This window comes from Theropithecus gelada, chromosome 17, assembly GCF_003255815.1.
Source record: "Theropithecus gelada isolate Dixy chromosome 17, Tgel_1.0, whole genome shotgun sequence".
In the NCBI taxonomy this organism is placed as follows: Eukaryota; Metazoa; Chordata; class Mammalia; order Primates; family Cercopithecidae; genus Theropithecus; species Theropithecus gelada.
In genome coordinates, this window is record NC_037685.1 from 59,408,956 (window position 1) to 59,436,238 (window position 27,283).

General features: G+C 37.7%; 1 protein-coding gene across 1 annotated transcript in view; it reads right to left on the reverse strand.

Moving 5' to 3' along the window:
* The window catches only part of LNX2 (ligand of numb-protein X 2), a 76,502-nt gene that overhangs the window by 13,714 nt on the left and 35,505 nt on the right, over positions 1-27,283 (reverse strand). Inside the window, exons 2-6 of the mRNA XM_025364181.1 lie at positions 23,798-24,304; positions 10,734-10,981; positions 9,346-9,545; positions 4,055-4,423; positions 1,490-1,633 (exon numbers count right to left, since the gene is read on the reverse strand). Coding sequence (XP_025219966.1) covers positions 1,490-1,633; positions 4,055-4,423; positions 9,346-9,545; positions 10,734-10,981; positions 23,798-24,204 — 1,368 coding nt within the window. The 5' untranslated portion in view covers positions 24,205-24,304. The remainder of the gene's footprint in view (positions 1-1,489; positions 1,634-4,054; positions 4,424-9,345; positions 9,546-10,733; positions 10,982-23,797; positions 24,305-27,283) is intronic.

Here is a 27,283-nt window from a genome sequence, read left to right on the forward strand (position 1 = left end):
CCCCCAAAAAAAAAAAAAAAAAAAAAAAAAAAAAACAAGGACTAGGTATATGAAACAATGCCTATTCAAAAATTCCTAATTAAAACAATTACTCCTTTTCCACAGTCATTATTTAAAGGCAAATTATAGGCTTCCTTCATACATTTTGAGTTTTGCTCAGAAATGAGAATGAAGTCTGTGATTATAATTTCTTTTAAGTATTAACTAAACCAAAGACCAGTGACAAGTCTGTGCAGAACTTAAGCTCAGAAAACCATATAAACCTGGCCGGGCGCGGTGGCTCAAGCCTGTAATCCCAGCACTTTGGGAGGCCGAGACGGGCGGATCACAAGGTCAGGAGATCGAGACCATCCCGGCTAACATGGTGAAACCCCGTCTCTACTAAAAAATACAAAAAACTAGCCAGGTGAGGTGGCGGGCGCCTGTAGTCCCAGCTACTCGGAGGCTGAGGAAAAAAAAAGAAAACCATATAAACCTGATGGGCCAAAAATACTGTGTCTTTAAGCTATTCTTTCTTAGGGTACCAGAGATAGACTCCAAAGCTAATTATTCACTCAAATGTACTTTCAGGTGACAATAAAAAAGTTTTTGCTTAGTAAAGCAATTTAATTTTACTTAAGGAGAATTACTCTGGTAGCTCACATTTAGCTTTTATTTTCACATAATTGGGTAAGCATCATTCGCATCATTGTTTTAAAACTCCTGACCCACTGGAAGTTAAGAGTTCAAATGAAGGATCAAATGAAGTAAATTATATCAAGAATGCTAAAGTACCATCCTTTTAGATTTCTGGACTGAAAGTGAGGTAGCATTTGGACTGAAAGTGAGGTAACATCAAAATTCTCAGCTGAGGTAGAATACATTATAAAACCAGTGAAATACTGATTCTGAAGAAACAGTAACAAAGCTTAAAATATGAGAATTTTAAATGATTTAGGGTAATATTCCTCTAAGCTTTAACATAAAAAGAAATATGCTATATATGTACCTATCAAATATGTAAATATGCTATATATGTACCTATCAAAATTCATGACTCATATGTTTAATCTTCACATATCTAATTCTGGTTCTGTAGGCAACAGGCTCAATTACCAAGTATACATTTATCAATCTTGTCTTCATTATGTTTTTTCAATAACTAACTCTTACATTTAAATAAGCAACCCAAGATAAATTCCACTTTCAAGTAGGATTAAACAAGTAGAAGATTTCATGCTTCTCGTTTATCACCTGGCAAAGGAAACTTCCCCTCCAAGCAACTATCTCTAGTTCTAAGGAACAACGCAGTCACTCTCCAAGGTAGCAAAACATATACATTTCACATTCCAAACACCTATATTTTTCAACAGAATAACAACCCTCATTTGAATCTTTTTTTAAAAAACTACTTTATTGAGGTATGACTGACACACAAAAAACCTTCATTGAAATCTTGCCAGCTTGTAACGATGATCCTTCGATGGTGGCATAAAAAAAAAATCCTCACCTTATGTGAGCTTGGTCTGCTGTAATACGGTGGTGGTGTGTGGTGCTGGCTGCTGCTGCTATGATTTCCTGCTTCTCTAATGGTGTTACCAGCCTGGGGCTTCCCTGGTCTAGCAATTGTTAAATTCACTCTCTCCCCACTGGCCTGGAGAAAACACAAATACATTACCACAAGTGACTAATGATATTTGTCATTTTAAAGATTACACACAGCATAACTTTCAATGCACTTCTCAATCACGGTACCAGGGGATCATCTGGGCAGTGACTGCAAGCACCTGGTGGCAAGAGGAATGAGTTCGTTTCATTAGCTAATATCTTAAAACTGCTGCAGTTGAAGCGCATACACACAAAATTCTTGGGCATGCCCTCTACAACCCCACCTCCAAAATGACCAAGGCAAAGTGGTCACACTGCCTGGGTTCTTATCTCCCCATGACTGGTAACTTTTCTTGTAATACTTCTTTGCATCTTCAAGGTTGGCCTTGATATTGCAAGACAGAGCAAAGGAAAGAAAATAAAAGGAAGAACTGCTTTGAAACTTGATTAAAGTCCATTGTGACTTCTGAAATAAATTTCCATGGTGGCTACTTCCGAAATAATAATGAAATTCTGCACAGCTTTGTTTCTGCCTCTATAGGTCTGAGTCAAAAATAGGACACCAGCATCAACATTCTTGAAAAGAATGACTACAGAAATCCTGCATAACAAGACTTTGTATGTATGTGTGTACATATATATAGCATATGTGTGTGAATGTGATACACACATCTCAAGTGTTAAATTATTTTAGAGGCTCATGACTATCGTTTTAAATTTAGAGGCTTGTTAGCTATCATATTTTGAACATACGTTTACATTGGTTACATTTTTACAAGTTATTTAATGCTTCCTTTTAAAGTAAAAGTCTAATTTATTTGATGCTGACTCTTCGTCATGACCACAATGCCATTTTACTGTAATTCCTACAGGAAAATGAGATAGCCTGCCTTAAAGAAATTGTGGTACAAAGTGGAGACCTCTCCCGTGATTCTAGTCAATAATGTTAAAAAATCACTTTATTTTCAATTCTTACATTAGAAAATAAGTGAAAAACAAGTTTAATGTCTTACTAAAATCATTTATTATTGGTCTCCTTTTAAGACATGGAGTATATGTTATTTTTTAAAATCCAAAAACAATAAGGCTTTTACTTATTTTCAAAAAGAAACAAATTGAGCAACTTCAGTTTTCCATTATTTCGAGAAAATTATAGCACAAAATACGATGAAACTATAACATCCAAATATAAAATATGATCATGGACAATTTAAAATATATTTTCTACCTGTGTATCTATATTTTTTTCACATTTTGGTTAGAAATTTAGTTAGAATCATCCAAATGAATGAACTAGATTAGATAATTTAAACGTTGCCTGAAATACATATAGTCTATCTATTATTTTCTGTCTTATTGATCCGGCCTCTCACTTGACTCTTTCACTCAAACAAATGCTACAACTCTATTAGCTTTCTTCTTCCTCCTCCTCCTTTCTCCCCACCCTCCCACCAATCTCTGCTCTTTCAAGATGAGCTGGGTTTTAGTGGTGCAGCTGCTGGCTGATACCCAGACATGGGTCCTAATGTTGCCTTTGATCTGAGGAAATTTTAAGGCATCCAGTTTCTTTAAACCTCAAGTCTATGAAATTACACCAATATCAGAATCTCCTCTCAATACAATAAAGAGGGTTGAGACCAGGGTTTTCTTATAGTCTTAAATTTTCATTGTTATTTCCGTGTTGTAAACACATTTTTCAATGACTATCGGCCTAGCCTACTTCCTGATGCTCAATGACATAATTCTTGGTTTCCTTTACAGTGTTTTGTTTTGCTGACTTTAAGGAAGACATCTCTTTGTTGCATCCTTATCACTGTCGAAGTTGCTCATACCATTAAATGCTATGGCATGTTGCAGAACGTGTAGATCTTGTCTGGAGGACTTTCCAACTTATCTGTCTTCATGCTTTTGTGCAAAACATGTTCCTCCTCTAATAATGACTATCCTTACTTACGTCACAAAGATGCTATGAGGACAAATTTTATCATGTATTTTAAACACCGTGAATTCCTTAAAAACAACAACAAAGCACTACCGAGATAAGAGTTACTCTTCCCCTATTTATGTAGATCCTGACAGGGAGTTAAGAGACCAAGTAAGTCAGATCCTTGGTAATCACAGCTCTTTTAAGCCTCCCTTTCCTCACTTCTAAAAGGTGGACACTACCATCTGCTGCATCTGGCTTAATAATAGAACCCAGGACCCAAATGAGAAATGAATAGGAAACAGTAGAGCCTACGCTCTGTAAATAATCATCCCCAAAGTTCACAGGGACACGGTTTTTAGAAAAGACTATATCCAATGAAGCTATACAAGTGTGGATTTTAAAGAATTCAGGTAGCCATACCTGATTTTCTAATGAAATATAAAATGTCCCCTGAATTCTGATGTTATTGGCCAATGAAAACAAATACTGCTATACGATCATTTCGGCCAAGCCTTTGGAATGAAGGCCCAGAGGGTTTACCTGAATAATCTGGGCAGCAAGCTCCGGAGTTCCATGCTTCAGGTCGTGCCCATTGATGGCCAGCACTCGGTCATTGCTGCAGAGCCTGCCGTCCTGCGCAGCCAACCCCCCTTCCAGCAGGTCAAGAATAAAAACCCCTGGCTCATCTGTCCTTCGCACCAATTTAATGCCAAGCTGTTCACCAGAGTCCCGTTTGTGAAGAACCACTTGGAAAATCTCTTCTCGCGGAGAGTTACTATCAGAATGGTTGTGTGCTCGGTTGCCAAAGCGCCTCTCTCGAAGCACGGTAAGATGCAGTGTGTTGCACGGCTGGGAGAGGACAGCTCTGGCATAGTTATGGGACACGTTGCTGATATTGTAGTTGTTGACCTAGAAAAAAAGAATTGTGACCAAACTGTGACAACCTTTCATTTTTCCAATTTGTAGGAACGTTTATGTAACATTTCCAAGGGAAACGAAGTATTGTGAGAGTGCTAAGTATGGTGAGAATGCTATACAATCATTATTTACAAAGAAAACCACATTAAAGACATTTAAAAATAGAGTTTCTAATATTAACTTACAATGACTAGCATCAAGGAGAGAATAGTAGCTAGGATCACGGGCTTTAATGACAGTCTTGAATTAGAGTCTTAGGTACTATCATTTAGTAACTGATAACCTTAGGCAAATTATAGAACTTGTCTAGATGAGTCTTCTCATCTGTAAAATGTGTTTTACTTCATGGGATCAGTATGAGAATGAACAGATCAACATGCGGCAAGTGCTAATGAAATAAATACTAATTCTAGTGGAACACAAATTTAAGTTTTACTAGATTACAAATTTGCTTTTACCAAATTAAATACACTTAAGCTAGAGAAAATAAATTGTTATTTTAAGGAAAGTAGCACATTCCAGGTATACAACCTTATTTTAGATAAGTGACTTTTACTTGAAAGAAAACCAGGTTAATTGTAATTTCACTCTAATTCCTCAGCACACAAGTATTAGGCTGGTGCAAAAGTCATTACAGCTTTTACCATTAAAAGTAAAATAGAATGTATATCTAATGCATTATTCAATACTCATATAACATTTATGTATCCACCTTTATAACCTTGAAAAAAGTATAGTGACTGATCCTTGGATATGTAACAGCACTTAGAAAATACACCTAACTTCAATTATTTCTTTAGTTACAAGAGATGAGCATGATTCTTAGCATTTATCACAATTAGAGTTCTTCGCTGAATAGGTCTGAGATGAAACCAACATCCTCTGACCATCTGTTATATGACAGGCTCTGAGTTAGGTGCTTATGATCACCTAAAATTCTTAAATCTTTTTCACACAAATCCACATTAGGCAAGCCTCCCCTCTTCCTATTTACTTAGGATTGATAGCTGTAAATACTACTATTTTGAATTTTGTTGATTTTGACCTATTAACATCTTTCAGAATTAAATCACCAAATGCATAGATGTCACACACAAACTTGCTTTCTCCCAAGTCTGCAACATCTATGAATTTGGTAGTCATCCAAGTCCTTGGTAAAAGTATTGAATAATACAAGGTCAAATGTAACTTCTGAAGTTCTATTATATTTAGAAAGCAGCTTCTAAAAATCCAGGCAGACATAGATATATTAGTTAAACCACCATTTCCAGCTATTTAGCTAAAAAGCTACCCTACCTGTAGGTTCACATTTTTCTATCTTACATTCAGACATATCACACATATCACAAATGACTTTACAAAATGTCTGGCTAAAATCCAGCCATGTGTAAACATGCAGCCTCATCACATCTTTGTGAAGCAGGCTGGGGAATATTCTACAACTGGAAAAATATTTTTCCTCCAGGAATGCATGGTTGCCGGTGAAATTCAGATAAAGCAAATAAAATATTGTTTCTAGATTTTGTAAAAATAACATCAGCATAGCAAACTATTTCATTTTTGAGCTAAATGTGTTTTTTTAATCAATACAATCAACAGCTGTAATTATTTTCCTTCAGAACTGAAAATGCCTACATTACTGATGACTTCATTAAACTGAAAATACTTATTCTTAATAATGTTCTAAGTTATATTACTTTTATTAATAATAATGATATTGAGGTAATTTATAATAGCAGTATTTTCTTCAAAACTGCTCAAAGAGGCTGCATATGAAACGCTTAAGAGTAGCAAAAGGCTCTGAGGGCATATGGTTCTTCTTTTCAAAGAGGCTATTTAATAACATTTGTGTATATAAATAAATATATATAAATATGGGAAAACCACCAAAGCCACACACACTGCTTATGTATATGGTCTGCAAAAATGAAAATGCAAGCTAGCTCTCTAGTCTGCAAATGAACCATCTTACTGCCTCTTCAAAATTTTCAAACTGGCTCACTGTGTTATATTTATTCAGCTTATACAAAGTTGGAGGTAACCAAAGAGGCCTCCTTCCAAGTGTTTACTTTTGAATAACCATAACTAGTCCACATGTGGGAAAGGGGAGTGGCTTTATGTATTGGCTCCAACACACCAGTTAAAAGCCAATCAGAAGTCAGGGTCTATTAATAGGAGAGACCCTTTGTGAATGCATTAATCAGGTTATGTGCTCAGACCTTTCTTATCAATTTGAATCATTAAACTAGATGTAAGATTGGCATTAGCGGAGTTACTAGTATACAGGTTACCGTAAACAGTAATAATGCAGTGGAATTTCTACAATGTAGACTTTATAACTCTGAATTAATTCCCAAAAACATGGTTCATAATTTCAGATAATTATAATCTTTTGAGATCTAAAGATTCAGTTGTGTTAATGAACCATTCTCTAAAATAGAAACGAGCCCACTGATGAAATGTATTAGTAAAAAAACTTAAACGAATCTCAGTTATATTCAAAGAAATATAAATAAAAACATTTGTTTTTACTTTGAAAATTAAAAAAGAGAATGAAAAATGTATAAATATGGTAACAATACTGGGCTAGTAGCAAAACACAAAAATAAGTGTACATTTACATTTCAGCTAAAAAGGCCAGAAGAGGGAGAGTCAAAGAGCACTCAGTGGGCTGCAGAAAAGGACTATCTATTTGCCTTTCCTGGTCCTGACCGCCAAAGTGTCAAGATGTCTGGGAGGACGAATCTGGGAAATGAGTTATAAGAGTCCCTCTCTGCAAAATCAAGTCAGGAGCTAGGACATAATAATACAAGGGGTCCTACAAGTTGTGCCAGCCTGTGCAGCTAGAGTACTAATATCACAAAATGCAGCTAGGATAACTAAATAGCTAGCTATGACTGGATCAGGAATCTGATTTTATATAAGCTGGATTAGTTATATTCCTGTATTCCTCTATTATGTCTAAGTATTTGGTTAAAAAAAAAAAAAAAAACACTGTTTGAAAGTTCAGTCTGTCTCAGCCACGCTAGGGGTAACGAAGGAAGGGTTTTGGGCTTGATGTTAATTATTTTCAGGAATAATACACCATGAAAAGCAGCATACAAGTGGGAGTGGAAACCAAACCCAAGAATCCCTAGTAGGGTCAATCCTGGCTGCCTTTGTAGCCTCCCCCAGACCCAAGTCTAGAGATTTCTTTTCAAGAACTAAAAATCCTAACCAAGTTTTCATTCTAATAAAGGAGATGGCTTTTCCCAACAGCATGTTCTATTCAAATTCACTCTTTTATTGACTCAGCAAGTATTTTCTGAGCACTTATTACAAGCTATGAGAAATCTGTATCATAATCTGTACCATTAGGGTGGTTGCAATTACCTTAGATCATGCCTACACACATAAAATGTTCAAACAATTCACTGTAACTGAGCACGTGCCAAGTGATGAAGAGAAAAGTGATGAATGTCAATAATAACTAAGGTAGGAGGAATCAGTATGGGGGAGAATGACTGAACAAAAAGCTTTAAGGACGAAGGTGAACAAACTGGCGCATGAGATGAGGACAGGCTGCGATGTGGGAATAAGGTGTTTGCAGGAAAGGAAGAAGATTGCTATGTCTGGCTCTGCCACTGGATTGTATGTTCCATGAGGACAGGTCAGTATTTTGCTCTGAAATGTACCACCAGCAACTAGTACAGTGCCTAGAACGCTGTGAGAAATGAATGAGCTGGTGTGCCTGAAATGAAGAATTGAGATTAAGAAGATTGGTTGTAGAAGAGACCACGGAGGACCCTGACTATTAATCAGTCTGGACTTGACCTTCTAGTTGAATCTTTGCAAGGCAAGCAGGGTTACTGATGTATTCACCTGGCAGTGATTGTTTCAAATTTAAGGGAGGAGAGTTGGGAGGCAGAGGTATATGATGGGGTATTCTACTAAATTAGATATGAAGTAGAGAAGTCCTAGACTCAAGAAGTGGCAGGAAAATGGAAGTAGCGGGTAGATATCAACAGGTCATGGTGAAGGACTGAACCACAAACCCAAGGAGAGAGAGGAATCCCTGTGCTTAGGTTGACAGGAGACATTTTTTCTTATTCATGAATATTTCTTCTCTCTCCTAGAAGTTATCCATTTTTAAGTTTCAATTATTATCACCTTTGTATGATGAAAATAGTCCAGGCCAGTATTAACATAAACTCTGGTGTCGTAGAACTCTTACCATCCTCCTCCCCTCATCTCAACTTGCCCTCTAATAAAATATCTTGTCCCACGCTAGTTATTTTTGGAGAATACCTGTTTCTTCTTAAAGATCATCTTCTGAAAGGGCAACCAGTAAGGGGAGCGAAGGAGATTACCGAAATGCAGAGTTATAGTGTTTGCTGAGGAGAGTGCATTAGGGAGTTGATAGGAGATGACTGTAAGATTTCTGAATTCTATCTTATAATCTGTGGTATAAATTATGAGTGCTGCACGGTTCCTTCTTTTCTAGATTTTAGTAACCTGTAGAGAAAAGGATAAATCCAACAATGAAGGTAATGAGTGGAAAAACTGGGTGTAAAATAAAACCAATGAGATGATAATTTCAACATGGATGAAGGTGACTCTTGAACAGCCGTTCAAGAAGTCCAAGCAGGGAGAGGCTAGCCAGCCCAAGGAACAGTCCAGCTAGTTCAGCGAGCCTGAGATCATGTGCCAAGCCACATCGCATGTAGGACTGAAAATTAAGATAGGAAGAAAAAAATGCTCTGTGTATATGGGAAAACAACACAAATTACAGATAAATTCTGATGTTTTGCATATAGAAACAGTAAAACTAACCTATATATAATTTAGGTTCCAAAACACCACAATTTTCTAAGGTTTAAGTGTTAAGAATGGAACAAAAAGGCACAAGTTAACAGAATAATTAAAATTGATACCTGAAGAATCTGGTCTCCAGCAAGAAGTCTCCCGTCTCTGGCAATGACCCCATCCCGATAGACCTCCTGGATGACAATGTTAATCAGTGGTGTTTCGTTGCCACCCACAATGCTGATTCCTAACTGAATGTAAGGATTGGACCGATGAATTTCAATCGTAGTGATTTCTCCTTCTGGTAAACTAAGTGGCTGTTGTGTGGCTGTCAAGTTAAAAATGAGACAGACAAAAACAGATGTTAAAAAAAACAAACCAACAATTTATATTCTGATTATCTTCAGGTAAATATGTCACATTAATACATGATTAACAGCTAAGCAGTATCACGGGATAAGAAACAAAATGACAAAATATCTGTTGTTAAGATTATCTAAAAATTTTCTCTACTAAAAGTGATCAGTAAATAATAAATAGCTACTATGTATCAGACCACTAGGGACAACACAGTGATTTGATTAAGAAATACGAAAAGAAAGTCATCCAGTCCTCATTGATGAGAGAAAGTTTGGACCACGAAACAACTGTACATAATGCAAGGCAGTACAAAGGAAACACTAGCTCTGTGGCGTAGAAACAGCACAGGTGTTGAGAGAGTAGCCACATCAAGCTCCTAAGAAGTCGTGGGTCTTGAACGGATACGTAGGAAATGAAGAAGGCGCATAGTTGCAGCAGGGAAAATTCAAATTTTTAGTAGAGCTTGGAAAAAGAAAATCGTTTTTAAAAGGAAATATCAAGGGCCCACTACCATGATATGCCCAAGATCCATGACTACAGGCCTTCTGTTAATTTCCTAGTGGGTTATAGAGCAGTGCCTGGTACCAGAGGTGTATAATGGTGAGAAGCACGGTCTTGGAGTCAAATACAAACCCAGTCATTTACTGGTTGTATAAACTTGACCAATTCATCTCTCAAGCCTCAGTTTTCTTGTTAAAAAAAAAAAAACAAAACCCAAACTTAAAATGTTACAAGCATCTAAATAGCTAATACATATAAAATGTTTAGCACAGCACCTGACACAGAAAAGCATCTGTGTTGTTCTTGATGTTGACTTATGACAAGCAGCAAACAAGTTTCTGAACACAGACACACAGACGGTAATAACCATGTGAATGACTAGGGAGTTCACAGACTGCAACAGAAAAGGGATGGGTTAGAACCATCCGCCTCCGGGGTAAGATTTGTGATTTGTTTCTAAAATGCAAACTGTTAGAATCGTACAATGAAAAGGGTGAATGACGTATATAAATTATATCTCAATAAAGTTTCTTTTCTTTCTGTTTTATTTTTATTTTTTAAATTTTTCTTTAAAGAAGAAAAAAGTACATGTTGGGCAAGCAGTGGGAAGAGAGGAAACAGAGATGAAATACACAAGGAGTTGCCGCACACGTACTGTCAGCTCCGGCGCTCTCCTCAAAGGCAGGGTTGTCGAGGCCAGGCTCCTCACTCCACGCGGGAAGAGACGCTGACGTCAAGTGCCGCTCCACAGGCCCTGCGCCTGTCCCCAGACAGTCTGTTTCTGGAGATGAGGTACCTGCAGGATCTAGTAGAGTGGGCCCATTTTCATTCTCAATCTCTGCCTGAGTTCTACTAGTTTTCCTTTTCTCCAGGGCAACTCTCCGATGAGAAGCTCCAGGACATCTAGAAAAAGAATATCAGATGGTTTCCAGATGATTTTGAAAACAAACAAACAAACAAAGAAACAAAATAGGGAGGGAGACTAATAGCTCGTACCACAACAAAACAGTGGCCACAGCTTCTACACAAACAGAACCAGAGGCTGGAAGTACCTACAGGCAGTACATAGTTCTGATCCTAATCTCCACTCACACTAAGTTCTTACTGCTCCATAGAGCAGATAATCAAGAACAGAAGGTATTAGCATGAACAATGGTTTGGTATGTATCTCAAAGAATACGTCAGTAAAAAATTGTATGCAGGTATATACTTGTCACCAGAAAACACCCTCATAGTCATCTCTGTACTGCAAGAATTATTCTGCAATTCTGATTATATAACCCCTTTACAGGTTAAATGGTTTAACCACAGCAGTGAAATCAGCAGTCTTCTCCCACAAGTGGTTGCATCCTGACTTAGACCTTGGTTGTGCCACCATGCTTGTACACTCTTCACAGACACAAGACACGCTCATTAATTAGTGGGTAGTGAGACATCTGAAGCTTTACAACTTACAGGAAGGCACAGGAAAGACCCATATAATTTATTTTATGATAGACATGGAAAGAAAAATATGCCTCCTAGTTTGTGAAATTAGAATTTCAATAGAATTATTGATATGCTATATAAACTGAAGAATATATTCCAAGTACTCGGGAAACTTACATAAACACCCAGAAATCACAACTGTTAACCTCTTTGTTTCTACTTATTTAAGCAAACAAAAGGAGCAGATGGACGCTTAATTTTTAAACTTACAATCAAGGAAATATTTAAATAAAGGCTCTATGTAACAAATATTAAAAATGATGTCAAGGGGCCAGTGTCTTTCCATTGGACACCTTGATTGGACAGTGCCTAATACCGCCTAGTTTGAAGGATGGGAGGAGGACAAGAAGATTAGTGAAGGAAAGTTGGACACATGTAGAGTCAAGGCCTACCACGACTACAGATGCCACCTGCTTTGGCTGTAAATAGCTACAGTAACGCTTGGTAGGATGGGTGATCACAGACCTTACGCAGAGGGTTGCAGACCTTCACTCAACAATATTTTTAAAAATCCAAAATTTCTAACACAATGAAGTACAGAATTAAATTCAGTTAAAACTAAAAGCTATTGCTTAACTATAAAAGTAATACATTTTCACTTCTGAACTAAAGATTTCTTTTAAATCCCAGATTTCAAGTTATTGAAAGGGATTCACTATGAAATGTCTTTATTCACCTTTCTCTCATTTCTTGTTTGTTCTATGCCTTGTTAAGAAGGGGGACAAATGGTTTGCTCCTTGTGTTGCTGTATAGCACTCCAGGCAATGCTCTTGCAAGGGCCTGACAAGTATTATTGAAAATTAGATTATGAAAAAAATTACTTTTGTCAAGTAAGCAAGCAGGTTTAATTCGAAATATATTTTTAAAATATTTTATTCAAAGAAAAGTTGAGGCAAAAGTTGGACCATAAAAATAATATGGCTGAAAAGACAGATAAAGATTTAATTTACAAAATCACGTCATACACAGATATCTACACAAGACTAGCTTGTCTTCAATGGAAAAAATGAACCAGGAACAGGAACTGAAGAGGAAATACAAACAGATTATGTAGACCTGGGAATCAGTCTAGGTAACAACTCTACACCTTCGCGAACGAAATAATTATAAGGCCTATCTTATAGTTATTAAACACAAAAATAACTTTTAAAAGGAAAAGCTAAAGTTGTTAGAGAAAGTAACAGGTATACTTACATTCCCAGTGAGACAGCAAACTGCTAACAGGAACTAAAGAAAAATATTAAAAATGATATCATGTAAAAATACGGAAAAATTGTGTCACTCAGCATTAGAAGAGGAAGGCTATAGATAGCACCTTTGGGAAAACCCATATTTAAATGAGATGGACCGGCTGAGTAGATAAGATTGAACAACTAGAGAGAAGGAGATTATGAGACAAAGAGTGGAAACTTAACCAGGGAGATAAGTGTGTCAACAATAACAAAAAGTGACCAATAGTGCAAATGGCCACAGAAATGGCAAATAAAATAAGGACCAAAAAGTGTTGGTTGACTTGGCAATTAGAAGGTAACCTTGGAAAGAACACTTTCACTGATAAGGGCAAAAGCCCAGATTATACGACATACATTTCTTTTAACATAATATATGCATTCTACAAAAAACTGCAACAGGGCTTAAAGGAAAAAAAGAGTTGGGATAGACACTCCAAACCTATGTATCGGGGAATGGGAAATGGCTGCTAATGGGTATTGGGTTTCTTTTAGGCGTGCTGAAAATGTTCTAAAAATTGGATTGTGATGATGGTCACATAATTCTGTGAATACACTAAATAGCACTGAATTGCACACTTTAAATAAAGTGAATTTATTTAAAGTGGGCAATTTATAATGAATTTATAAAATAGGTGAATTTTATGATATGTGAAATACATCCCAATACAGCTACATTAAAAAAAAAACTATTAGGGAATGAGTAGATCAGAGCAGGCTTGGACAGAAAAAAGCTCATGACTACAGACAACTCAGAGCCATCATCCCTCAAGCTGCAAGTACTTGGAACTAAAAGAGAAACGACAAACTCAACATTTGTGGCGTGCCTAATTTGTGCCAATCACTTATGTAACAACCTTTATATACATTATTTCATTAAATGTATATAATGTATTCATTTATATACATTATTTCATATTTCATTATTTCACAATTACTCTGTTATCCTCATTTAACAAATGGGAAACTTGAGACTTAACCAACCAAGCCAACCTCACACAGCTATTAAACTGCAGAGCCATAATCCAAACTCAGATCTGATTTCAAAGGCTTCTAGCTTCTGTTCTTTCCAGTGTATCAACTAAATTCATTCATATGGTATTCTTTTTCTAGGCCTTGGGAAAATATAAATTGAATTTCTTCCAAAAACTTGTACCTAGAAACACAATCACAGAACGTTGGGGCTAGAAGGGTCTTAGTGATCACCAAAAAACAGAAATCACAAAAACAAAAACCTATCCATCTTTGGAAATGGAGCATTTAAGAACACAAACTGAAATTGCATTGGGGGAGGTGACTTGGTTTATTCAGGCAGGTGACTCAGTGTAGCAGGAGACTAGTACAGAGGATATCAAAAATAAATAAAAACAACAGAACAGCATGCGACATCTAATTAGACTGAGGTGGGCACATGCTGAGAGCATACAGAGGGAAGCGGGGCTCTGAGACACTGGGCTGCTGAGGCAGTGCGACCTGCCATGGGCTGAGGGCTGCACCTCCTGAGGGAGGGATCTGGACATGTAGGTGTGGTTTTTAATTTTCTTAAAATAAAATCAAAATGCTCTTGCAGCAGCCAAGGCCCAAATAGGGATTTTTCCTTTCCTGCTGAAGGTTCTTCTTCTATTCCCACTATTCTGGCTCTCCTCATAAAGGAAAAATTACATATGGACTAATTTGATGTATGCTACAGTGACATCATTCCCTGATAACAACTGCGTATGAGCTAGTTCACACTAGGAAACACATGGTGTAACAACACACTCTATTATTGTCAGTAGTATTCGCATTAGTAGTGGCGGGGGTGGTAGTGCAGCAGGAACAAAATAAAACAATGCATACTAACCACTGTACAATGCCAGGTATTTAATAACGCTGAAAGAATGTGAGCACCTCAGAATCAAGAAAAAAATGATAAAAATAGCTAGGGAATAAACAAAAATTCAAGTCATGTCAGTGAAAATGGTGAATTAAGACTAAGAATATCTGAAAAGTCTCTCCTCCATAAAAGCAGTAAGAACACTGGAAGAAATTGTCAGAAGCAACCATTTCTGAACTCTGGAAATTAGCCAAAGAATTATAGCAGTCGGGAGAACATTTGTTCAAGAAAAATGGCTGACTCTCAGTAAAAAAAGAGAGCTTTGTGGCATTTGAGTTTACCCTATTCCCATCCTCACCTCCCCAGAATATTGGAAAAGCAACAGCCCACATCACAGTGGAAATCAGGAGGCCGGCTGACACTGGAAGAGCCTTCAAAGACTGGAGAGCCTTCAAGCCCCATTCCCAGATATCTGTTATTAACTGACCTGTCTATGCTTTCCCTATTGTGTGCTTGTCTTTTTTCTTCCATTTTTTTTTTCCCCCTATACTTGCTTCCTGCATGACTGTGTGTCTGTCTTGACTTGACTTGACTCAGAGCTCACCCAGGGCAAACTTCCTTTTCATTGGGGGCATTTGTTTAGCATTTGTTTAAAAAAAAAAAAAAAATCAGAGGTAATTGCTGAAGATTGTGCTTGCCTGAAGACAAATAAAAGGCTAACCAGAATGTTTAAAAGGAAGAGTCAGGGAATGAAACATCCACAGAGGTTCAGCTATGTTCAGGACTGTGTGTGTACGCTAAGGTGGAGCTGTCAGTGGCCTGAGTGTTGAGGGTGTTGCGTGTCCCACCATGCACACAGAACCCCTATGAAAGATGGGGAGTTTTTTTTTTTTTTAAATCTCAGGCATTTAAAGAATTATTGGTCCAATCATTAGCCATCCAGTACACAAAATGGGCAGCGATTTTACAGAATTAGTTCATAAGAGTCACGTAGCAAACAAACAAACAACAACAACAACAAGTTCTTAGGAAGAAGAAGAATCTAGTTATCTGAGTTGCCACATTATATTATTTAAAATGTTCACTGTTCAATACAAAATTAAGAAACACGCAAAGAAACAAGTACAGCCCATTTACAGGAAAAAAAAAAAAAAAAAAAAAAAAAGCAGCCAACAGAAACTGTCCCTAAGGAAGCCCAGGCATTAGCTTTATCAGACTATAACTTACATCAGCTATTTTAGATATGTTCAAAGAAGTAAAGGAAACCATACCTAAAGAACTAAAGAAAAATATGAGAATGATGCCTTATCAAAAAGAAAATATCAATAAAGAAACATTAAGTCATAATAAAGCACCAAATAGAAATTCTGGAGTTAAAAAGTTTAATGAAAAAGAATGCATGGCCAGGTGCTTTAATCCCAGCACTTTGGGAGGCCAAGGCGGGTGGATCACTTGGGGTCAGGAGTTCAAGACCAGTCTGACTAATGTGATGAAATCCTATCTCTACTAAAAATACAAAATTAGCCAGGTGTGGTGGCACACACCTGTAATCTCAGCTACTTGGGAGGCTGAGGTAGGATAATCGCTTGAACACGGGAGGCAGAAGTGGCAGTGAGCTGAGATTGCACCATTGCACTCTGGCCTGTGTGACAAGAGCAAAACTCTGTCTCAAAAAAAAAAAAAAAGGCTGGGCGCGGTGGCTCAAGCCTGTAATCCCAGCACTTTGGGAGGCCGAGACGGGTGGATCACGAGGTCAAGAGATCGAGACCATCCTGGCTAACCCGGTGAAACCCCGTCTCTACTAAAAAATACAAAAAAACTAGCTGGGCGAGGTGGCGGGCGCCTGTAGTCCCAGCTACACAGGCGGCTGAGGCAGGAGAATGGTGTAAACCTGGGAGGCGGAGCTGCAGTGAGCTGAGATCCGGCCACTGCACTCCGGCCCAGGCGACAGAGCGAGACTCCATCTCAAAAAAAAAAAAAAAAAAAAACCAACCAAACCCCCCCCCCCCCCCCCCCCCAAAAAAAGAAAAAAGAATTCACTAGAAGTTCAACAGCAGAAATGAATCAGAAGAAAGAACTGGCAAACTTGCAGATAGGTTAATTGAGATTATCCAGTTTGAGGAACAGGAAAGAAGAAAAAAAAAAAAAAAAAACACAGAACCTCATGGCCTTGTGGGACACTATTAAGAGAATAAACATATACATAATGAGAGTTCCAAAAGGAGAGAGAGTGAAAGGAGCAGAAAGAATATTTGAAGAAATAACGGCCAAAATCTTCCCAAATTTGATGAAAAACATTTATCTACACATCCAAGAAGCTTAATAAACTCCAAGTAGGGAAACTAGAAGATATACACACTTTGACACCTCCTAATAAAACTGTTGAAAGTCAAAGATAAGGAATCTCGAAAACAGTAAAAGAGGAACAGCTCATCACAAGGAAAAGATCCTCAATAGTATCTGCTGATTTCTCTTCAGAAACCATGGAGACTAAAAGGCAGTGGGATGACAGACTCAAAGTTCTGAGGGAAGGGGAGACAGAGAAGGAGAGGAAACTCTCAACCAAGAAGTCTCTATCCAGCAGACTTCAAAAATAAAAGAGAAATTAAGACATTCCTAGGTAAAAACAAAATATTTGTTGGTAGCATGCTTAACCTGCAAGAAACACTAAAAGAAGTCCATCAAGCTGATGTGAAAGGACACTAAACAGTAACTCGAGTTCATGTGAAAAATGAAGAGCGTCAGTACAGTATTATTTCATTTGGTTTATAATTCTTTTACTCCTATCTGATTTAAAAGAAAAACATATAAAGCAATAATTCTGTGTTGATGGGCATATAATGTGTTAAGATATAACTTGTGTAACAATAATAGCACACAGGAGGGGAGAGAGAATGAAAGCTTTTGTATACTACTTGTGATGGTTAATTTTATGTGTCAACTGAGTGGGCCACGGGGTATCCAGATTAAACATTGTTTCTGGGTGTGTCTGTGAGGCTGTTTCTAGCTGAGAATAGCATGTGAATCAGTGGACTCGGAAAAGTGTAAGGTAGATTGCCGTCCCCAATGTGGTTGCATCATTCAATCCTTTGAGTGCCTGAAGAAAACAGAAGGTGGAGGAAGGAGAAATTCCTTCCTTATTTTCCTGCCTTCCTGCTTGAGTTGTGACCTCTCATCTCCTGCCCTCAGACTGGGATCACTGGCTCTCCTGGGTCTAGACCTTCTGACTGAGAAGGTCTGAATCATGCTACTGACTTCCCTGGGTCGCCAGCTTGCAGACAGCAGAATGTGTAATTTTTCAGACTCCATAATCACGTCAGCCAATTTCTCATATATTGGTTCTGTTTCCTTAGAGATCCCTGACTAATTCATTAGTGAAAATGAAGCTGGTATTCATTTGAACTAGACTGTTACAAACTAGGATGTTAACTGTAAGCCCCAGCATAACCACTAAGAAAATAATTTTAATTAAAAGAAATGATAGGGGAATTAAAATAGCATATTAAAAATATGTAACACAAATGGAAGAAATGGAGGAAAAAAGAAATAAGACATATAGAAACCAACAGCAAAATGGCAAGTGTAAAGTCTACCTTATCAGTAATTACATTAAATTACATGAATTAAGCATCCCAATAAAAAGTCAGTGACTAGCAGAATGGGCTATAAGAAACATAATCCAACTGTCTACAATAGACACACTTCAGATTCCAAGACATAAATAAACCAAAAGACAGAAAAACGTAACAAGATACGACAATTATAAACAGAAACGTACCAAACAACGGCCCCAAAATACATAAGTAAAAAATGACAAAACAGAGAAACAGACAAATCAACAATAAAGCTTTTGATACTTGACTTTCAATACTAGTAGAACAACTAGACATGGAACCAGAAAATAGACACTTTAACACTATAAACCAGTTAGACCCAATAGAGATATGGAGCACTCCATCCATTAACAGCAGAATACACATTATTCCCAAGTACACACAGGACATTTTCCAAGACAGACCATGTGCTAGGCCATTTTTAAAAAGGCATCAAGGCTGGGCATGGTGGCTCACACCTGTAATCCTAGCTCTTTGGGAGGCCTTGGTGGAGGATCACCTGAGCTCAGGAGTTTGAGACAAGACTGGTGTAATATGGCAGGACCCCATCTCTACTAAAAATACAAAAAAAAAAAAAAAAAAAAATTAGTTGGGTGTGGTGGAATGTGCCTGTAGGCCCAGCTACTCAGGAGGCTGAGGCGCAAGAGTCACTTGAACCCAGGAAGTGTAGGTTGCAGTGAGCCAAGATTGCACGGCTTCACTCTAGCCTGGGTGACAGAGTGAGATGATGTCTCCAAACAAAACAAAACAAAACAAAACAAAACAAAACAAAACAAAACAAAAAAAGGGCCTCAATAAAATTTAAAGGATTGAACAATACACATTATGATTTCCCATTGCAATTAATTCAAAATGGATCAAAAACTGAATTATAAGAGAGAAAACTAGAAAACTCTTAGAAGAAAACATACAGGTAAATTTTTGTGACCTTGAATTGGGCAATGTTTTCTTAGATATGACACCAAAAGCATAAGCAAACAACAATGAACTTCATAAAAATTAGTTATTTGTTCTTTAAAGGATGTAGGAAAGTGCAAAGACAACTGACAGAATGGGAGAAAATATATGTAAATCATATATCTGATAAAGGCCTAGTATCCAGAACACACAGAAAATTCTTACAACTTAGCAAAAAAGACAAATAATCCAATGTAAAAATGAACGAATGATGTTGAGCATGTCATGTGCTTATTGGCCATTTGAATATCTTTGCAGAAACATCTATTCAAATCCTTTGCCCATTTAAAATTGGATTTATCTTTTCATTTCTAAGAGTTCTTTATATATTCTGGATACCAGACCCTTACCATATACATGACTTGTAAATACATATTATCTGCTTTTTCACACTATACATGAAAAAACAATACTGATAACAATGTGCTAAACACAAACTTCCCTCCAAGTTAAACTGTGAATTTAAAAGTGCAATCATGCCTCAGCCTACCCTGATCCCTTTTTTTTCTATTTTCCTAGACCATCATCTAAAGCAGGAGTGTCCAATCTTTTGGCTTCCCTGGGCCACGGGGAAGAAGAATTGTCTTGGTCCACACATAAAATACATTGACACTAAAGATAGCTGATGAGCTTAAAAAAGAAAAAAAGAAAAAATCCCAAAAGCCTTCCTGGGTTGCATGTGGCATGGGTTGAACAAACTTGAACTTAAGGTTTCATAACCATCTCATGAACAAGAAAAGGTCTCAGCAAGGAAAGAAGGTTCTTTAAAGGTTTTCTATTGTAAACTTTTTATAATGGCATTAAATTGTAATTTTTAAGAGGAAAAGAAAAGTAATTCTGAACCTTGCCATAAACTAGGGCACAAACACACAATTTAGAAACAACAACAACAATTAGCACTTACAATTACCAGAGCCTTAAATGTTAAATTGTTAAGGGTGGGTTGGAGATGAGTGGTAGAGGGTAGGAGCAATGCTATATAGCTGATGTTGCTTGGCAGAATTTCAAAGAAACGATTAAAATGTTACATATTTAGTACAACATGTGGAATATTTTTCAAAGGCTTTATTTCTGTTCAGATTTCACTCATATGTAATCAGTTAAAAATAGTAATTTTATTTAAAAATATTCATCTTTCATAAATATTTTATCCATAGGAGAAAAATGTTTGCTCTTCTTAAATCAAAACACATTTGTTAAGAACAGAATTTCATTCAAATAGGAAGGTGAACTTAAATGTGAAATTATCAAATTTATGCAAACTACTGCTAATGTTCTATTTCTACCAATAATTAAGAGATTCCTGTAAACCCTAAAAGCTCAAGAGCAAAGGCACATGAGAGCCATGCAACTTTTATACAAAGACTCATTGTTGCTGATGCTAAAATTCTACGAATTTCAATGAAACTTACAGACTTATGAATTTCTAACAAGTGAGATTTGTATACCGAGAAGCCACAAATAGTCATAGTAATCATATTCTGCGCCTCATAACATCATTCTTTTTGCCAGTTTATGTTGGTTTTAGAGTATGGCTGCAAATTTTTTTGACTTCCCATCACAAGGTGAAACCTATGTCCTCTTTCCTTAGATATGGGTGGGTTCACGACTGCTTCCAATAGAGAAGGGACGCCAGGCAACTTCAAGGCTAGATCATATGAGGCCATGCAGCCTACTAGACACTGAACCACTATGTAAGAATTTTAAATACCCTGAGGCTGCCATGCTGGAAGGGCTACCTGTAGCCTCTCCAGCTGACAAGTCTCACACACCGAGTCGTTCCCATCAAGGTGCCAGAAATGTGAATGAAGAAACCATCTTGGAAGTAGACTCTCCAGTTACAACTGTTGCAGTCCCTGGCTTTTGGCTCTTTCCCAGCTGTGGCACACACAGAGAGAGCAGAGACAAGCCATCCCTGTTGCATCCTGTCTGCATCCTGACTCACATAATCAACAAATGCTTGTTGTTTTATGTTAGTACGTCTGGGGTGGTTAGTTTCTCAGCAATGAATAACTGCAACATAGATCAACAATTTAATTGGACTAACATGAGATGACTGTCAACTTTGGGCAAATAAACTGAAAGACTAAAGACATGGTTCTGTTTCTAAAGAAATCTACAACCCAACATTAGATTCTAACTTGCAGAGACTACCCAACACCTAGAAAAGCATCTGGCACACGGCAGATTATCAATATTTGCTGAATAAACAAATGAACTACATTATTTAGGGTTCAATGTTGTATAATATACCTTTCTACCTTAATTTCAATATTCTTATTCAAGAGAATTAGAGAAAGGTCAGGCTGTTCATCACTATCTGTTCAAATGGCATATAAAAATCATATTACATTTTATAATTTTTTTACATTTATATACTCAATAATCACTCTTAGCTGTCTGTATCAGGCAAACCACCACCTTTTCCAATCATCCATCTTTTCATTGTATCTTTCATATTACAGGCCTAAGATACTTTGGAAATGATAAAATTGGTAACTTCGATATTAATAAGCACACCTGGAAAATGAAACCTTCAACTGGAATAACTGCTTAGCCTTTACCAACATGTAAATGAAAGGGCAGTCGGCAATTCCCAAGGTTTTTAACATTCGTGTTACAAATGGTTTGATAAGAAACACTAGCAATACTTCCATTGCAAATGAAATTCTTGAATGCATGTTAAAGGAATATTCCTAAAAATCTGTGAAACTGTTATCTTTCAGCTCTCAAAGTCGTAAGTAACTGAACTGACACTTCATTCAGTTCCTCTAACATCTCATAACTGATGTTTATAAAAGTTAGAAAAGAAGCCTATACCCTGAAAAGAACAGTTCTACTGAAAGAAGCAGCCTGAAATATTCTTCAGCCGTAACTAGTCCTGACTCAGACTAGTATATTCAAAAGACCAGTATCAGTTTCCAGGAGGCCTCTGCCATCATGTTCAGATTCTATGCTTGCTGGTTACAGAAGATATAAAAAAATGTAACGCTACATTATTACACGTATTTTCTTGAGACGGAGTCTCGCTCTGTCTCCCGAGCTGGAGTGCAGTGGCCGGATCTCAGCTCACTGCAAGCTTCACCTCCTGGGTTCATGCCATTCTCCTGCCTCAGCCTCCCGAGTAGTTGGGACTACAGGCGCCCGCCACCTTGCCCAGCTAGATTTTTGTATCTTTTAGTAGAGACGGGGTTTCACCATGTTCGCCAGGATGGTCTCGATCTGACCTCGTGATCCGCCCGTCTCGGCCTCCCAAAGTGCTGGGATTACAGGCTTGAGCCACCGCGCCCGGCCATTACATGCATTTTCAAAAGTCTGTCTATCCTACTCTATGTTACCTCCTAGTTCTAGACAGCAAATTTAGATTTAAGCACTCCATAAATCTAAATGTTTCTAACATTTTAATTACATCTCGGTTTTTTCCATTGTTTCTCATGTCTTAATTAAATATGATGTTTAGAAATAAATATCAACAATTTGTTGATACAGAATGAATGTATTTCATGTGCACATGAATGAAACCTTTTATTAGAATAGTAAACAAGAACGGTAAAGCTTGAGTCTAACTACAGCATTAGCTAACTCTAAATTTTTGTGACTCAGTCTCCTTATTCATAAAATGAGGGGGATTAGATAATCTCCTTCAAGTCTATGATTTTATGTGTGAGTGTAATAGCAAGCCATTCTATATCAGACTTACACTCTTACATCTAAGTCTAGTATGACGTAGTATGCATTGTTTTTCACAGTACTCGAGATTACTGCAGATTTATACTGTACACCTGGCTTAACTTGAAATTTAGAAATCAGTATTTATTTCTGCCATTTTATGTGATTCTACACAAATGACTTATACTGTAACTCTTCCTAAGTTAAAGATCAAATCTTTCACCAAAATCAAATCATAAAACTCACCAAACAGCTAAATAAATTACTTAACCTTTTAAAAAGCTTTTATTAGAACAGAAATCCCCACTAAATATTTAGTTTTCCAACTCCTAGTTCATGTTCAGTCTAGTCCCTGAACCCAGAATCTTCACAAGATCTTAGCAAATAAAATCATGTATTTATTTCCATATTGCAACAAAATTATTTTTATTGCTTGCATAATATCCCACTGAGTTATATGCATAGTATTTCTTAACCCTTCCCCACTTTTAAATAATAGATTCCAATTTACCAAACTATGCACAATGTTGCACTGAACATATTTACATACAATTTTTCCTTCTTTTAGATTATTTCCTTAGGATAATATGCTAGATAAAAGATATACAGTTATACAGTTTTTAAAAACGAACTGCCAAATTGCCTTATAAAAAGAATCTATCATAATATCCTGTCATCCATTTGAATATATTGGTTTCATATTACAGCAGCAAAAATATTAACAGGTATAAAATAGCACTTCCTCACTGTAGTTTTTGTATTCATGTTTTTGATAAATAATGTTAAATACTGTTTCATACAACTTATTTATTGTATCTCTTCTGTACTTGATTTGCCCATGTACTTACTAGTGCTTTGGTTTGTTTCATTTTAAACAAGTTTTTATGTTCATTTCAACCATCTTTTTATACAATCTGGAGTTACTTCTTTCATATTTTTTGCTTACCTGTTTTTGAGATGTGCCTCCAGATCACAGCGTTGCATTACATCTTTGCACACTGAAGAAAATGGACATAAAACTAACAATTTGTCTAGGAGTTTATGAACTAGAATACTAGACTTCTTGCACAACTTAAAATGAAGTCTTTTCCGGTCCAATGGACAGAAATCTTTCTCTTGTAAAAAGTTTCTGAGGCACTTGTAGCAGAATGTATGTCCACAGGGTGTGTCTAGTGGCTGCAGCAGAGGCTGAAGGCAAATGTGGCAGACTAGGTCATCATCCACTTCATTCTGGTAGTTGTATAAGTGGTTTTCTCTTGTCCAGTGCTGCTGGCCACATTCAAAACACAGGGGGTTTAGAGAAGAGGAGGAGGTCTGTTCCACAGATGACATCTCATCACTTGTTGTTTCCATTTTGAATCAATTCTGCATCCTCATGTGTTAGACTTCCACTTCAGGCTTGGTTTCCTTTAACAGACAGTGATGTATCTGACTAACGTCAAGGTGTGTTTTTCTAGATAAGCAAAACAAACACATTAAAAAAGGTAATTTATATCAATCAAGGTAGGTTAAAAGTATCAATATAATATTACTGGTTAGCTTTTTCTAGTAAAAAATTAAAGGTTCAATCAGGTAATAAATGAGTCATAAGGTGGTCTTGAACTCCTGGACTCAAGCAATCAGCCCTCCCAAAGTGCTAGGATTACTGGTGTGAGCCACTGTGCCTGGACCCCACTGTCAAGTTCTTGATAAAAAAACAACTTTTGATGAAAGCTAAAGACACCATATATTATATAGTGTGATATAAGAAACAATCGATTCATTTCACTGACTGAAATCACCAAATATGTCACTGTTCAATGGTAGTTTTAAAGCCAATTAATAGTGCTAATAGTAATGCTGTTTGAGGTATATAATACATTTGCATGTCATCCTAGACATGCTTCTTTGCTTCTGATTGAGTTTATGCATTTACAGTACAATATCAAAGATTGTGTCTTTGAAATGTAGTTTCAAGGATAACGCAGAATCAACGAACACAGGAACAGAAAACCAAACACCACATTTTCTCACTCGTAAGTGGGAGCTGAACAACGAGAACACATGGACACAGGGAGGGGAACATCACACACTGGGGCCTGTCAGGGGATGGGGGGCTAGGGGAGGGATAGCATTAGGAGTAATACCTAATGTAGATGACGGGTTGATGGGTGCAGCAAACCACCATGGCATGTGTCACACCTATGTAACAAACCTGCACGTTCTGCACATGTATCCTAGAACTTAAGAGTATAATAATAATAAATGACCTTTGCTCAGCACTATGGGAAAAAATGAATTTCAAAATATGTATGATTTGAATACTCTCTCCCTATGTAACAGATTATAGAAAGATACATCTGCATAGCATATATAAATAACAGTGCAAATGTTGAAAAGTACAATACTATTTTATTCCACTAAAAGAAAAAAACCTGCCAAAATTCAATTAAAGAAAAAAGATATGTTATACATTTCAATTTCAGCTCATAGTATTCTGTACTTCGATCTGGACTCGCTTACTCAAGCAGCTGTGTGTGTGTGTGTGTGTGTGTGTGTGTGTGTGTGTGTTGCGCGCACACGCCCTCTCCACTATAACTCTTTTTTTTAAAGTTTGATCTGTTGCCCAGGCTGGAGTGCAGTGGCACCATCTTGGCTCACTGCGACCTCTGTCTCCCAGGTTCAAGCTATTCTCCTGCCTCAGCCTCCTGAGCAGCTGGGATTACAGGTGCCTGCCACCACACCTGGCTAATTTTTGTATTATTAGTAGAGATGGGGTTTCACCATATTGGCCAGGCAGGTCTCAAACTCCTTACCTCAGGGGATCCACCCGAGTTGGCCTCCCAAAGTGCTGGGATGACAGGTGTAAGCCACCGCACCCGGCCCTCCAATATAACTCTTACAACAGCCTCCTCCAGGGTAGTGCGAGCCTAGCCAGGAATGCTCCCCTCATCTAATGGTTTCCATCTTCCTGCTGCTGAAGGATCAGGGATTAAATATTCAACTCCAAAGGCAGCAGCTCTGTATTTCTTCTTCTGTAAATATTTACATAAGAAGAGCCTCTAGAATGTACCAAACATTGAACATCGAGAGAGAAGAGGTAGGGAGAGGACACTTAAAACCCATTATTAAAATTCAATTTAGTAAGTACTCTAAGAAAGTTATGTACAGGGTGTTATGTGAATATGGAGAGACATGAAAAGAATTGGCATCTAACTCTGGCTTCATGGCCGGAAATAATTTCAAAAGGGAAAAAAACCATGGGACTGCTGAGTTGTGACAGGAAGTATCAGCCAGAGAGAAAAAATGGACAAGGGCATCTTGGGTGAAAAAAAGCATCAGCTAAGTTGCAGGGGCTTGAGGGTACACAGCACATTCAGGGAATATGAAGCAGGTAAAACTGTGTGGCAAAGAAAGCACACTTAGGGGAGGGGAATTCTAGAACTTAGCGTGCCTGCCACAAGAACCTTAAGAGTAGGATACCATGTCGAGGCCACTAGCACTTCTATTTCAATAACAAAATTCTCCAATCACATATATGTATTTCCTTATTTATTTAAAGTATTCATTGGAAAAACAACGTTAAAGTAGGCCAGGTGCAGAGGCTCACAGCTGTAATGCTAGCACTTTGGGAGGCTGAGGTGGGAGGACTGCCTGAGTCAGGAGTTCGAGACTAGCCTGGACAATATGTAGGACCCTGTCTCTACAGAAAAAAAAAAAAAAAATAGTTAGGCATGGTGGCATGTGCCTGCAGTCCCAGCTACTTAGGAGGCTGAGGTGGGAAGATCCCTTGAGCCCAGGAGTTTGAGACCAGCCTGGCAACATGGTGAGACCCTGTCTCTACAAAAAGTAAGAAAATTAGCCAGGCGTGGTGGCGCATGCCTGTAATCTCAGTTACTCGGGAGGCTGAGGCAGGAGGATTGCTTGAGCCCAGGACTTTGAGGCTGCAGTGAGCCAAGATTGCACCACTGCACTCCAGCCTGGGCAACATAGTGAGATCCTGTCTCTAAATAAACAAAAATTTTAAAAGAAAAACAACATTAATGTTTTAACAGATTTAACAACTGCCATAAATTAGGAGGTGGTGGCATACGATTCAGGCGGGACAGGTGGCCTCAGATAAATTGTGTTTTTAAGAACTAATAAAATAATACTAGCAAGGGTGGGCACAGTGGCTCACGCCTGTAATCTCAGCACTTTAGGAGGCTGAGGCGGGTAGATCACTTGAGGTCAGGAGTTCCGGACCAGCCTGGCCAACATGGTGAAACCCCATTGCTACTAAAAATATAAAAATTAGCTGGCCGTGGTGGCGGGTGGCTGTAGTCCCAACTACTTAGGAGGCTGACGCAGGAGAATTGCTTGAGCCTAGGAGGTGGCGGAGGTTGTAGTGAACAGAGATCATGCCACTGCACTCCAGTCTGGTAACAGAGCGAGACTTGGTCTCAGGAAAAAA